At 37.1% G+C, this 15,900-nt stretch overlaps 2 protein-coding genes across 3 annotated transcripts; both read right to left on the reverse strand.

Annotated features, from left to right (window-relative positions):
* Positions 1–3,580: 3,580 nt before the first annotated feature.
* On the reverse strand, positions 3,581–5,502 carry LOC121984112. Its single transcript, XM_042536901.1, has one exon. It carries the CDS (start codon positions 5,355–5,357, stop codon positions 3,705–3,707), a length of 1,653 nt encoding a protein of 550 aa, XP_042392835.1. The 5' UTR covers positions 5,358–5,502; the 3' UTR covers positions 3,581–3,704.
* Positions 5,503–7,190: 1,688 nt separating this feature from the next.
* On the reverse strand, positions 7,191–13,179 carry LOC121984113 (chaperone protein dnaJ 49-like). Of its 2 annotated transcripts, none has more exons than XM_042536902.1 (3): positions 12,999–13,179; positions 11,779–12,926; positions 7,191–7,489 (listed from the first exon to the last, which is right to left on the reverse strand). In XM_042536902.1, the coding sequence occupies exon 2, from the start codon at positions 12,898–12,900 to the stop codon at positions 11,794–11,796; it is 1,107 nt and encodes a 368-aa protein (XP_042392836.1). In that variant the 5' UTR covers positions 12,901–12,926; positions 12,999–13,179; the 3' UTR covers positions 7,191–7,489; positions 11,779–11,793. The 2 variants fall into 2 exon arrangements, with proteins under 2 accessions (XP_042392836.1, XP_042392837.1); XM_042536903.1 differs by having other exon boundaries at positions 12,989–13,179.
* Between the last annotated feature and the right edge of the window lie 2,721 nt (positions 13,180–15,900).

The following is a 15,900-nucleotide window of genomic DNA, read 5'->3' on the forward strand; positions in this document are numbered from 1 at the left end:
AAGACATGCACCCACAAAACCCAACTAAAAGGAAATGATTTGAGAGAGTCCTAATTTCCATAGTGTATAAACCAAAAGCAGACAACTTAAAGTCACAGCACTATTGCACCCATATTGTTAATGGAGGTGGACAAAAATTGATATATTCAACCAAACTAAAATCTAAATCACCCAAAAAAATGTAGGTTTTTATGTTTTCGATCAGGTATTGAGTATTCAAAATTTTTATATTGCGAGTTTGCGTCAAGTTTTTAGATTTTAATATAAAACCTGAAACAGACCCAAATCATTATTACCTAAATTTTTATCACATATACCAAATTAACTAAATTATGTTTCACATAGTTAATTATCATTTTTTCTTTTCTAACTTTCGAATATCTTGATTTGTCTTTGTCATCCACTCTTGTCTTTGTCGTCTTCCCCTATCTCCGCCATTCCTGTTCCTTCCACCACCACCTCTAACATCCTTCCAACATCTGTTTTATGTTCCAGAATATCACGAGATCATTGTTTGCATTCACCCCACATTTCTTATCTCTTCTTCTCCATTGGCAACACAAATCTAGTCAGCATCATTTACATGTGTAGCATCCTTTCTCTGTCCCTTGGAACCCTTTCATTTAGAATGGTCAGAATCTATAATGATGCGGTGATAAAGAGGGTCCATCCTGCGAAAGATAGTTGTCACGATGGAGGTCAAATTCAAGACGGTCAACGTTCGGGTATCATATGGTCGGATGAGCGATAAGTGTATTGGTCGATCGGGCAATCAAGTCCCGACCGGGAGGAGAAGATTCTCGATCCGACCCTACCTTTGACTCGGGGGGTTGCGCCGAACAGCCGACGCTCAAGGAGGTGTTGGACGCCAGGAGGATACGGTATCCTAGCCGAGCAGCTACCCCGCTTGGCAACAACGAGGATTATGCGATCGCAGCGGAGTTACGGCCGAGCGAACGTAGTACGGACGCAATGAAACTACGGCCGAGCGGCTATTCCGCTCGGCCTAGTAGTGTTATCCATCGACATCCTTTTAGGAGGTAGTATCGACACCAAAGATAGTCAACCGAAGATCGTGACGACGGAAGCTTCACTTAGCTTGTTAAGGTATTGTGTCAGGGATACTTTACTGACAAGTTTTTTCAAGGGAAACTTTAGGAAGCGGGCACGCGCGCTACAAGAGCTCTATATAAAGGGGGTCCAAGAATCGGCGGAGGTACGCGATACACTATTTGTGCTACCGTCTTTGTTCTTGTTGCTCCACCTTCTACTTCATCGTCGATGACTGACTTGAGCGTCGGAGGGCCAACGCCGGGAACCCCTTTCCTGGCTCAGCACTGACGTCATCTATTTTACAGGGCGGAACGGAGTCTACAAGCGGTCAGCGGAACGTCCACATTCCCAGCTTTTCATCTCATCGACTTTCGGACATAATCATATAATAAATATATAGTCGTTTAGAATGGTCCAGATCTATAGATATCAATTTAGGTAACTTGCTAGTTGAGAAAAATTATTATGGCTTACAATTGAAGCGTGATAACAAATATTGTTGTACTTGTTTTCTAATCTGCAATTCATAATATAGTAGAATTTAGGTGGATGACTGATCTTACATTTAATTACACGTTTCTTGTAAAATTCATATATTACAGGTTCCTTGTATAGTAGAATTCAGGTGGACATCTGATCTTATATTCAATTACATAGTTCTTGAAATTCTCATATAATGACTGATTTCTTATACAATCTTTATATTTTTATTGCTAGAGTTGTATGGTATGTTTTCCTATGAATTACATTTTATATTTTACTTCTGTGAATTCGTAATTAAACTTAGTATAAACTCCAGCCAAAACCCAAATTGAATCAAACTGAAATTTTTGGATTCATTTTTTAAAGATTTTTTTTCCCGGGTATAAACATATTGCTATGGATATAAGTTTTGTGCAATATGAAGGTAAGCCCAAGAATATTCTATTTCTAGCAAGACTGCATGATGATGCCCATCCGTTCAACTTAATATTGGAACTTGGCATTGCATACAGCTTTCACCCATCCATCACTCTACATGAATTGATTTGACAAATTGGTTTAAGGTATAAACTAGTTGAAGCAAAGCAGAGTTGGTCTTGACTGAGACAATAAGATATTTCCAGCAAATATGATCTCAAATGCCCTAAAAACCAAGGTCTTCTGCATGCTTTACAGTTATAAACTGTCAGTCAAATTTTTTCTACATAGTAATGAGACTCAGCTAGGAAAGTGTAATGGTTCGATTTCAATCTTATGTGACAATTGTTTCTATAAGAAAGATGTTTCTTACATTTATAGTATTGCTAGATTCAAAAGGCTTTAGTCACTGGAAAATGCTTTCAATCAAAACTAAACAAAAACAAAAAACTTACATTAGTGGAGATGACTAACACTTGGAGGAAGTCAGTTTCTCCAAGTAGCACAATTCTTCATCCAGATCCTCTAACTAACATTTGAATTATTGGGCCCTTTAGGAATTTGTTTTTCCAATTTGATTTGCTTGGTTCAGTCAGAGTAAGCAAACGATATATTGTTTAAAAAATTAATGCATGAAAAATTAAAACTAATAATAATATATAATAAAAATATAAAACTTTAATAACTAAATATAAGAAAATAAATCATAAATATATACCAAAAAATGTACAAAGTATGGACCCCATCTTAAGTTGTGCTAGGTTCAATATAAAATGTATATAATATGAAATTAGAGAATGTTTAAAGTATAACTATATTAGGGAACAAATGTAAAATATTAAATATATAATGTTAAAAAATATTTCATTACAAAACATAAACATTATTTTAGAATATAGATATCTAAAAAAATAAAAATATTTTAAATATTCAGTCAAGATTGATTTAGATATTACTGTGATTATATATCAACAACTAAACACCAACTTATAATTTTCAACTAAATTTTATATGCAAAACTAATCATGTAGGAATAAGATAATTCTTTGCAAACGACTGTGAAGAGATCAGTAAAACATTTTACATGTAAAGAATCTTACATGAAACATCAGTATAGGAAAAAGAAACTTGGACATGAGGATGGCAACATGTAAGATACTCACAAAGTTTTAGCTACTTGAATCCAAACCTGTCACCATATCTGATAACCATACCCATCTAACAATCAACATGGTTATCTATTTCTCTACACAAATCTGTCCCATAATGTTAAGATAGATCGTTACCCTCAACAACCTGTAATTTAGTAGGTCTAATGGATCTAAGCCCTATAAATTCTTAATGTATCTTGTGTGCATGTACCATCACGTTACTTCTTCAACATGCCCAAATATGTGTCAACATCTTGAGAGTTTGCTAGGGTTTACGAATATTAGCCCAACCCACAGAAATAAGCCAATAACTGAAAATTTTACACTAACAAAGAGATGTCTTGTGACAATAGGAGAAAGAAAGGGAAAATGAACAAATTGCTATAAATCAAAACTGTAGAAAAGAAACAAATAGCAAACATACAAATTAAAACTGCTCGATATTGTAATTCAATGTTTAATGAGCATAAAATAGATTCGATTAAAATTGCTCAATATTGTAATTCAAAATTGATAGAATAAGTACCTGGACAAGGATCTAGACAAAAAGAAGCATATCCACATTCTTCTCAGCCTCCCATTCTTTTTTCATGTCAATGCTTAGCATGTATTGATACCATCCTTACAATCCATGGTTAGATTATTGAATGTCTCCACACGATTCTTTGCTCTATAAAGCACCTCCGTGTCCACTGCCACCCTCATATACCCATCAAACTCCACCGGGAGCCCATTATGTAGCGCCATGGTCTCATTGTACCACTCGCTTGTGTTGCCCCACATCTCCTTATAATCGTCAAGCAAATGCACCTTGTAGTGAGATCTAAGTTTATCAAAATAATTGTAGAATGGCTCATTAGTGGCAATGTATAGATTCTTCTGTTTCCCGATCACCTTAGTTAACTTCTTCACTAATGCTTCTGGAGATGTGTCTGCATCCAGATTGGGCCACAGCTCCTTGTTCATCACCTTGTCTCCCCGGACCACATGTACCGCATCATAGTCCCAATCCATCTTCCCTGCAATCTCGGACACTATGTTCATCAGCCGCTTGGATTTCCAAATGGCTTGCCATGGCCTCTGAATGAATTTAGCTGACCTGCCCTCGCACACGCGGTACCAGTAATTTTCAGGCTCTGGCCCATCGAACTGCCTCCAGATGATGGTGCTCCTGTCCTCCTTGAGCTGCATCGGAGTGACCTTATATGTTGGCACCTTGCGGAGGGTGATCTTGCTGGAAGCACGCTCCCATCGGCGCCAGTCTCTCAAGAACTTAGTCTCCTCCGCCAACGATATAGACTCCTTAAGATGCTCGAAATCGAAATAGTACCTGAAATCCTTGCCCTCATCATCACGGCCACTGGGATTGTAAGTGGCAGCCAGGCAGATGTTTAGATCCATCACGAACGTCCGGTTCAAATACTGGGCTTCTCCGAGGGCGCAGAGAAAACTCCAAAGATACTGATTCATTCCCTTGCAGTAATCCCCGCCACGAGTGTAGTAGATGTATCTTCTTCTCTGGAAATCCGATCCGAGCTCTGGGATCGTGTCATTGATATCAGCATCAGGGATCTGCGCAGGAGGGGCACGCGACGACGGGGACCAGCGCCGCGGAGAGGACTTGGGGGCAGCGTTGACGCCGGAGCGGAACTTGCCCGCGGAATCGACCTCGTAACTGCAGTTCTCGGCGGAGGCGAGATGGAAACGGCGATAATCCCTGTAGCGCCGCCAAGACTTCTCGTGGCGGTTGCGGAATCGCCAGGCGGCGTCGCATTCTCCAGGGTTGGATCCGGTGACGGGCGTGTCGTAGCTGAGGAACACGATGGACCGGCCAAAGATCCGAGCGTTGAAGCGGCGGATCGCGTCGAGAGCGCGGGGGTCGGAGCAATTGAGAGGGGAATCGGAGTCGCATCCGGAGGTGGAGATCCCTGTGGATGGAGGTGGGGTGGTGGCGATGTCGGAGGAGGAGTTGTCAACGGCGAGGTCCTCGCCAGTGCGGATGACGGAGTCGTCGGTGCGGAAGGTGGCGTTGGGGAGGACGGCGTCGAGAGACTTGGCGATGAGGGCTTTAGGCGAATCGAGCCAAGGATCAGGGGGCTGGTAGGTGATGGCGACGATGGTGAAGACGAGGACGGCAAGGACGAAGGAGCCGAAGCAGACGTTAGCGACGACTTTAACGGCCTTCTGGCTCAGAGGCGCCCCCTTCTCCACCGGATCTCCGGCTGTGGCTCCGCTTCTGTTGGAATTCTTCATCAGAAAGTTCTGGAAACGACGGTATATAGAAAAGGGTACAGCAGGCGGTGGAGTGGATTTAGGGGGACGGAGCGCGCTTAACGGGACGGAGAAGCCAAGCGAGCACTGTTGTTGGTAGGAATGATTTTGTTCAACCTCTGTCGGAAGCGTTAGAAAACGGCAAAATTTGCATGCAGGCAAATATAATTTTACAGGTAGTCCTTACTTTTCAAATTTTTTTACTGTCACTCTCCACTATATTTATCCAATTATTCATTATATTTTTAGATATAAAAAATTTAAAAATTAATATAATTCATCTTAAATTCAGTACATTAAATTTAGAATCTAGTATATTTTTTTATCAAATTGAGTATTATTCTTTTTTCATCTTAATTGGATGGAAAATGTACATGATTTTCTTTAAATGGTACTCAATTGAATGAAAAATATACTAGATTTTCTTTAAATAATAAATAGTGTTGAATTTAGGAGGAATTATATTAAGAAAAAAGTTATGCTCAATTTAATAGAAAATATACTCGATTGTACTTTAAAATACTGAATTTAATAGGAATTATACTTGTTTTTAGACTATTTGTACTTAAAAAAATATGAGAGTTAATTTTGATAGAAAATGTACATAATTTTCTTTAAATGGTACTCAATTGGATGAAAATATACTAAATTTTGTTTAAATGGTACTGAATTTATGAGAAATTATATTAAACAGGGAAAAAATCATGCTCAATTTAATAGAAAATATACTTGATTTTAATGTAAAATACTGAATTTAACAGGAATTATACTCGTTTTTAGATTTTTTTTATACCTAAAAAATATGAGAGATAATTTTGATAGAAAATATACTCGATTTTAGTATAAAATGCTGACTTTAAGAAGAATTATACTCATTCTTGGACTTTTTATACCTAAAAAATCTGAGGGTAATTAGGTCATAATATTTACACGAGGAGAGTTGAAGCAAAGGAAATTTTATATGTAGGGAATGGAAATAAAGTTTTTTGGATAGAGGGATTGCATGCAAAATTAAGAATGGAATTGGAGATTTTTCTCCACTTTACCGTTAGAAAAACTGCTTGATAATTTCTGTTTTGTACATATTATTAGCTGAATTTAAATGTGAAGAAAATTAATTTCGTTAACGAGTCAACGATTGACTTGTAGTTTTTAGTTAGAGCAATGATATGTTGAAAAATTTTCAAGGATAGATATATAAATTCATAGTCCATCATTTCATTTTTTATAGACTCCATTATTTTATATGTCTATATTTAAATTTTTCTTTAAAATTTATTCCTTCCCTATATCATTTTTCTTTTAGTTAATTATATTACCGCAGTTCTAATGCTTATTTAAACTTAGTTCTAATACTTATTTAAACTTAAATATTTGTGAGTTTTGTCTATTGTTTTCTCATAGCCCCTCTTCAGAGAGATGTGAGAGCAAATCACATCCCTGTTCTAGGATTTACATGTTGATCGGATAATCATAACATCCTTATAATATGCACTATATCCTTGAAATACGATCTAACCCATCTGATCGATGAAGAAACGTAAGGACACGAAAATTTTGGACAGAAGATCTGATAATTTCATCTGTTGTGAAATAAAAATAATTTAAATTGCTCAACGACGAAAATATTATTTTTCATCACTTGCAATATTTTTCTCAAAAGAAGATGGGTGAAATTTAAATTACCAAATAGAATTAAAAATGCACCAATTGCAGAAGAGGCAAATTAAGAAAATTGGCTGGCACACGAAGCCCAAGTGCCCCTGATATGGTTTTAAAAACAATGCAGCAGGTTTATTTAAGTAAGATTCAGGATTGGAAGAAATCTCAATACATTATTATGTCGAGCAAACAGATTGGTTGATTCCATCATACTGACTTTGAAGATTTCTATACAATAAACTCTGAAGATCAATAGTCGTAGGTCTTAAAGATACATCTAATTAAAATGATATCCCAACCGACAACAGTTCCCTCCGGATTTAAACTGCAGGCTTCAAAATCAGAACAAGGGGATAGGAGTCTTATCGAAATGTCGTAGCCTCAGGAGTACCCTTATCCGTTCAATATACCACAAAAGAATTTAGGAACTTTGATATCAAACCGCCATAAACCTGCAAGAGAAAAATCGGTTATCACAAACGATTAAAGCAATAACAAGATGGAATACGAGCACAAGTAATCTGAACGAAAGTGCTAGCAGTATCTTGAAAAGGATGCTTGCAGCTGCAGGTGGATTCAACTGACTAATGCCTGGAACTAACACTCATTTTGAACATTCAACTCCAGAAACATTGGATTTAAAAAGATAATAATAATAATAACCAGATCTGGAATTGGATCAGTTGAGTGCAGAGCACATTGGTTTATGGCCAGCATTTCAGATTGACCCAAATTTCACAGACTAGATTGAAACACTAAACTCAAAAAATTCAACCAAGACATTGGTAAAACTTACAGCCATGGTACTGACAAAAAGGGACCGCCATCTTTTGAGCAGAGTCGACCAAACAACACCATTAAACAAAACATCCTTTCCACACATTAAAAAACTATGGTTTAAAATAGCATTCAGATGTCAGGCTTTGCCTAATAAACAGAAAGATATAATCTTAAAGAATATTTTAAAAATGAGTAAGTGAACAAAAAAATTGACAATACCACATCAGACAGGAGTAAGATAGTACAAATTTTTATTGAAATTTTGGATGCCATACGGGTTTTATGCTGGGGAAAAAAGAACTCAACAAAGTCATACTGAACACAAATAAAAAAGCTGGTGTGGTAAACATAAACACCAAGTTCTTAAAATTTGCACATGAAGTGGCATGCATTTGGATCATGAACTAGGAGTATTTTTTATATTGAAATGAGACGATGAAACAGAAAAAAAAAATGTAACATTAGATCACAACACTGTTGTTAATTGCTAAATGATGTCCATGGTAGTTCATAGCTGCGTGGATAAACAAAAATTCTTCAAACCCAATAATTTGGTTTAGACTGGAGTAGGCCACACGGAATTTTAAAAATAGAAACAATCCATGACTAGCATATAAAAGACAACAAAAGTTGGTCGAATGACCAAGTGAGCCCCTTTAGAGATAAAACAGGAAGGAGCATTAGCAAATTTCTCTTAGCTTGAAATAAAATAGAAAACTTAAACAATAATGTCAGTCAAAATTATCATTACAGGTAAACATTTATTTTATTGAAACTAAAGGCCCATGCTTATGCACATTATATGGCTTATTCTTGAATTCACCATTAACATTTTATAAAAAATTAATGCATACACTTAAGAGCAAATTCAAGTTTGCACTGAAGGAAGAAAACAAAATTGCAATTCCCTAGGTATTGATTTATGGTGGAAAGATGTACAAGAATCCCATTTTTCTAAGGGAAATGGTTATATGGATCTTAAGGTCATTGAGATTAGCACAAGTATATACATTTAGAAATAATGTCACATGTGCATGTATCTTTTAATTCTATCAAGTAATCTTTAACGTCTTAGATTGGCACCATGTATCCAGATTGTTACTGTTAAAGTAATATAATGTCTTTGATTATGTTGATAGCATCATAACTAATTTTCTCATTTTACCATCTCTTTTGACAAGATCTAATTGCTTGAAAATGAAGACACTATTTAATCCCTCTGTTCTAGTACAACACAAACACCCATCTTATTCTCGTCTTAAATGTTTTGGCCCTGACAACTGACATGAGAGATGGAATATATGCTAAGATGTTGATATAAATGGTTAAAAGGTGATGAACCTATTAAATGGGAAATCTACAAGACAGATACTAAGATCATGTCATTGTCAAAGTCTGGAAAAATTACAAAATTTGACAGAAAAAAACTTAAATAATTTCCAAGATGAACTATTACCACATTCCATGGAAGCATAATCTTGCGACAACAATTGCAGACAAATAATAAAGCAAGATACCATACAATAGTGAAAAGTGTAAAAAAATGTTAAATTTTGTAGGTTATATAGCAAGCATGACAGAGATGTATGGTTGGTTCACTTCCACGTCATGGAGGCACTTCAGCACACCATTCGTTGAGTCCAATTGACAAAAGCGGGGACGAAGTAGGGCAAAATACATGGATTAAAAGACATACCGAAATGTTTCTGTCTGAAATTTAGAGTGAACAAGTGAAAAGACCAAAAGTACCCTCTTGTTAACATAGTATTTTCTACACTCAGCTCACCCTCTCACCGCCATCGTCATTCCTAGCCTCTCCCTCTCCAACCTTCATTACACTGCCTTCTTCCCCCTCTCTGACTCTGAGGTCACCCACATTACTATATTGTTCGATGTAAATCTTTGCCGTGGCCCTTTCCTTTTGTGACCTCAAGGGCAGTTCTAAGGTGGGCACAAAAGCAACATAGGCCCTAGGGAAGCTTCATCTAGTGAACACCTCACTCTTTCCAGCTTCATAGAGAGCATGGGGAAGTACCATGCATAGAGAGCATGGGGAATCAAAATGACCTTCAAGATCTAGTTGTGGGCTTTTGTAATCTCGCTTGATGGTAATTTGGTCATTTTGATTTTTTTCCCCTAGAATTGCTCTCTTCCTCTTCGAAGGTAGGTACCAAGTAAATAACTGTTCTCCCTAGAGGCGGAGGTTCTTTGACCATGTTTGATTCATATTGACTTTGACAACCATGCTTCAAAAATCAGCTGTAGATCTAGGAAGTACAACGATTATGTCCAATATGTGCAAGGAAATGGAAAAAAATATGGAGAGCTGTGCTTCTTATGCCCTACTGAATCCACCATTAATAACACAATACATGATGAATTATGTAACAAAATATAGGACAAATGCCTTCCTTATTTGGTATTGATCTGAAGCAAAAGCTGAAACGGTGGAATAAAAAATGTGAACAAAGAATTCAGTGATTTTGTGAGTGATGAAAAAAAAGATGTGACGAATATTCTGCCAAAGGATACATCTATCAGGTCAACAGTCGACATGTATTAATAAATAACTAGTTTTTGGTTATGACTCAATTTGGACAAGGTAACTTGTGTTAGAAAGCAGAATTTTTTAGATGGCATGTTTAACTTAATCAGCAACTTAACAGGACACCAAATATGCCATGTAGCTCAAATATCAACCCCTTTCAAACCAATAAACACTTAAACATGGATCATATATATACACACACACACATTGACAAAAAAATAAATAATGAACACATAATTTGACAAAATATAAAATATCAAATAAGAATGATGGTTAAAGTTCATAAACACAAATCCACATGCAATCAATCAACGGTAATCTCATGAAACCTTCAGACATCAAAACCAACACGCACAGTTAATCAGCAGTCTCACCACTAAACCATGATGGCATTATCAACACAAAGGCCAAGGCAACTTGATTTAATATCACACAAAACCAAGAAATGTATAATTAACCACAATATAGTAGCAATATGCTAAATTTTAACCACGGTTGCCAGTTTTCTAGAGATAGGCAGCCTTCTCATAAAATGAATCACCCAAAACAGCATGCATAGAGCAGTCTCTCCAAGAAACCAAGATGACAATATCAGTACAAAGCCTAAGGAAAATTGATCTAGTATCACACAAAACCTAAGAGATATTAAAAAGTAATCACAACCTAATAGCTGCCAAATTCAAACCAAAATTGCCAGTTTTCTAGAAGTGTAATTATTCTAAGATTACTAGTTCAAATTCATCCAAACTAGTTGATGAGGGGAGATGGAGGCATTGATGATGGCCAGGTTGTGGAGCAGATTTCAGAGAAAGCAAGGAGAAGCTGGTTGCATAGCTGGTGCTAACGTATAGTGGTATGCCTCTTGGATGAAAGGCGGCTTACTTCAATTACAATGGAGGAGAGAAAGAAACAAAGTATGGCACGCAAATGACAGAAAGGGAGGAGAGAGAGGCTCAAATAACTCTTTCAAAACCTAATCCTATAAAGGAGACAACAATACCAAGTAAAATTTGGGAAAAGAGAATACTGCATGGTTATTGGTTAAGACTAGATTAGGAATATATTAAATAAGACATAAACCTAAAGTATCAATGTGAGATTAAACCCTAAGACCAATAACCTTATTAATCTAATATCCTATAAACATATATATGTGGTCTCATATCACAGTATTATCTTCAACATTCAACTTAGCATTTGTATCTCTACTATATTAACTTTTTGTGTGTTGTTTCCTTACTCTCTAACTAGGATTCACATATGTAGATACCTAAAATTAGACTGACCAACAAAAAGAAAAAAATATATATTACTCAAGAAATTAGAGTAGATAATCTAACAAATGCAAAATCTAATGTTGCAAAGTTAAATGAACTATTGTTGCAAAAATTGCAAAGCTAATAGTGCAACAACCTTGAGTTAATGGCATCAAGCTGTCGTCTGAAACTTCTGAAGCATGTCGCAATGTGGAGTCTGGTAGGACAGGCCCCATTGCCGTCTCTGTAATTCAACACGGCAGTTCTGTGAAATAACCCCCACATAGTCTCTCTCTACCTGTTGTTCCAAAACGGTACGTTTTTGACTCTGGTAAGGATATTCTTCTTCAAAATTCACAGATTTGACAAAGTACTTCACCCCCTTAGATGTCTCGAGCTTATGCTCATAAGGATAACTTCGGTTAAGTGTGTAAATGGGCTCATTTGATGGAAGAAAGTTCAGCAGGAGTAAAAGAAGGATAGGCAAAATTTGTACTAACATCCGAAGGTTAGGATTTATAGAACCGTGCACCTCATGAGCGCTAGGCCTACCCATACCACCAGTCCTAAATTGGAAAGTGCCAAAAGGAGTGGCAACCGGAGGCCCTCCCCCGTAGAAGAAATTCCTAAAGATCTCATCAGCATCGAAGTCATCTTCGTAGAAACCATTAAACCCATGACTCCTACGCTGTGCAGCAGGCCGTGCTAATGCAGGCTCATCTGAACCAGACATATCATACCTTTTCCTACTCTCTTCGTTGCTAAGGCACTGGAAGGCCCTAGAGACTGCCTTGAAGGCTTCTTCCGCACCAGGCGCCTGATTTTTGTCGGGATGGACCTTCAGCGACAGCTTCCGGTAGGCTTTCTTAACGTCTTCCACCGTGCAACCCCTTTCAAGCCCCAGTATCTGATAGTAATCCTTTTTCTTTTTGACCTGCCGGATAATCGTAATTTGCTCCTCTGTGTACTCTCGGGACGAACCAGACCCATCGGAGTTAGCTTTAGAGGAAGCAGCCGTCGCACGAGCACGAAATGAAGCGCCACCGGAGGGTCCGTCAGGCTGGGGGGCGGCGTTCGACGATGCAGCAGAATCATCGGGACCTCCAGACTTGCCACCATCGGGTGCTTCGGCGGCCGACAGAAGTCCCTCAATTGGCAGCGTGGGGTCAAGGCGGCGAGCTTTGGAAAGGAATTTGAGGGCACGAGCTCGATCTCCTGCCTCCAAGGCATCCTTCCCGATCCGGAGGCACTTGAGAGCCTCATCTTTGTTCCCTTCCATCGCCAGATTTCGATCAGATATTGGACCTTCAAAGAGATCGAGAATATGACAAAATTATGATTTGGAAAATGGCATGCGATAGATCTACCTTTACATACAGTTGGGACCGAGAAGGCCTTCCGCTCCTGAGAACGGGAGGGATCGAGCGGCAGAGATCCGTCTGAATCAACGGAAAGAAAGAAAGAAAGAGGAAGAGACCGAACGCGGAAGGTAGAAGGAAGGAGACGACGGGGGTGGGGAGCGATGCGCACGATACGATGAAACCCTGCCCCGATCACCAGAGAATTTCTCAAAAAAGAAAAACAAAAAGATTATTTTCTGTAGGGAAATTTGCGTTTTACCACCGTAATTTTATTGTATTGTCAATCTGCCTCTTATACCTAGTTGAAAGAATTTTTTATAAAAAAATTAGGGGCAAAAGTCAAAAAGCACGTTCAATTTTTTTGGAATAACAAACAAAAAAAAAACCACTATACGTTTCATCAATGCCACATCAGTACTATATTAAAAATAAAAAATCTTACATATTTTTCTACTATAAAAAAAATCACTCAATAAAAGACTTCTTTATGGATCACACTGTTAAAAAAATCTATCAATAACTCCTTAAACAAAAACTAAAAAAATATTTTAATAAAAAAACAAATGAAGGAACGACTTTATATACATAAAACAGCTCCTTCCTGTTAAATTAAAGGACCTCCCTCCCTCCCCTTTAGCCAAATAGGAAGGAGCTCCTACTTCGGATGTTATCTTCCATTTAAATGTTGAATCGATTAGGTGCATTCTAGTCATTAGAATTGGACTACACTAGGCCCAGTGCAATTCCAGCCCAACAACTGGATATCTAGTAGCAATCGTGTTTTATGTTGTCATCTTTTTCTTTACCATAGTAAGTTTTGAATACCTTTTTCTCAATTACAGCTGTCATAACACGTGTAGACCAAGATAGTTGAAGATTCTAACTCCAGCCCGGTGCAGTTCCAACCCAACAACTAGATACCCAGTAGTAATTGGATTTTATTTTGCAATATTTTTCGCTACTGTAGCAAGTTTTGAAGATCTTTTTCTCGGTTATAGTTGTCGTAGCAATTTAGCCCAGGTAGTTAAACATCCTGGCTACATGAATAATCATAGTTGTTATAACCATTGTAATAATTATAATTTTGTAATTGTTAGAATGCATTTAACCTATTTATAATTTAAGTAAGAGATAATAATAAAAATAGTACTGAAAGACCAGAGATGAGAGTACATGTATACGGTTGAACAATGAGATGTGATGCCTTTTGATTAAAAAAAATAAATAGGATGCTCCTTTGCTTATTTGGAAAAAAAGGTCTTTTTTTTATACTTACTCGAAGGTTTTTTACTGAGCTAGTCCTTCCCTCTAGGGATGAATAAAAATTCGGTTAAGCCGAATTAACCGACCCAAAAGTTAAAAGTTTGGTTAATTAGAAAATTCATTTTTTTTTTAAATATTGGTTTAATAGGTTTGGTGATGATTTTGAAAATCGAAATTCGGTTAAACCGATTAAATTGATATTTTTAGTTGAACAAAACCAAATCGGAACTAAACCAAACCAATTCGAATCAAATGGGAACCAAATCAGACCGATATTATGAGTTGAATCGAATCAAATTGGAACTAAACATAATCAAATCAAATCAGAATCAAACCAAATCAAATCAAATAAAAAATTTCGGTTATTTTGATCGAAAACTAAATTAATTGATATTTTATCAGTTCAGTCGGTTTGATTTTTTTAAAAGTTCGATCGATTCAATTGGTTCGAAAAAAAAATCGATCGATTTGCATTTTAGTTTAATTGGTTCGGTCGATTCGATTTAAACCGATTGCTCACCCCTACTTTCCTCTCCAGAGTCAAACTTACTTCCTTTTTTCTAGATCATCCTTTAATTAGAATAAAATCTGACATCATTCATCCCAAATAGCTTAGTATTACTTATCTCTTGGCAAAATACATATAGATAAATCACGAAAAGGACATTTTGCCTTATCGCTGCGATCCTTTGCACAAGAAAAGTCTGACACCTAACGAGATATTTTGTATCAACTAAAATTGATTTTAAGACTGATTGAAACAAATACTACATACCAACCACACCAACCTGCGGGGGCTTAAATCCATCCCGTGTTATTTTTGCCCTTGATTGATAGTAGATAAAATATTTTAATTGGAGTTTTTTTTTTTTATAAACTTTTAAAAAGTGTTTTGTTCAACGTCTTTAGAAATTTGGAGAATTGAATGCTTCAATTCAAGTTCTTGTTAATCTTCCTGTTCTTATCTTTATATTTTATTAACTTAGAGGTTTAATTGTTAACATTAAGGATAGAGATTATTGGAGATTTATCTCATTATCTCTTGTGAAAGGATGAGGATAGTGAAATACTTTGAAGGCATAAGTCATGGATTAAATCTGAAGTGTCCAAAGTATGTTCAAAAATGTATTAGCCAGTATCGTGTTTGGTCTTGATTTCATTTTTATTACTTTTCTATTACATATAATAAATACTTAATACGATCAATTGAGAGACAAATAAGCGAGATCGGATCAAATAAGTGAGATCGGATCTTCTGTCCCCAAAATCTTCTATCTCGGTATCCTACTCGTCGCCTCAATAGATCGGATCTTCTGTCCCCAAAATCTCCTATCTCGGTATCCTACTCATCGCCTCAATCCATCATCAGTAACCTCCAGCTGTCGGTCCGATCAGAACTCTATCCTGAGGGAAAGGTGATCCTAGAGGGATTATCGTCGGCACGACCAGAGTTGGAATCTAGTCGGATCTAAGCAGGCTTTCCTCTGCGGTCGATCTGAGCTCCTACTCAGATTCGACTGGATTCCGACGCTGGTTGTGCCGGCGACGAATCCCTTCGATTCATCTTTCTCCTAGAGTATAATTTTGGCTTGTCCGACTGCCAAAGGTCGCTGGCAATGGACTAGAGGCAATGAGTGGGACACGGAAAAAGTGGG

This window comes from Zingiber officinale, chromosome 5B (genome assembly GCF_018446385.1).
Source record: "Zingiber officinale cultivar Zhangliang chromosome 5B, Zo_v1.1, whole genome shotgun sequence".
In the NCBI taxonomy this organism is placed as follows: domain Eukaryota; kingdom Viridiplantae; phylum Streptophyta; class Magnoliopsida; order Zingiberales; family Zingiberaceae; genus Zingiber; species Zingiber officinale.

What these genes read in the sequence shown, in the direction of transcription:
- LOC121984112 (XM_042536901.1), bottom strand. Translation starts at nt 5,357, where the DNA reads ATGAAGAATTCCAACAGAAGCGGAGCCACAGCCGGAGATCCGGTGGAG.
- LOC121984113 (XM_042536902.1), bottom strand. Translation starts at nt 12,900, where the DNA reads ATGGAAGGGAACAAAGATGAGGCTCTCAAGTGCCTCCGGATCGGGAAG.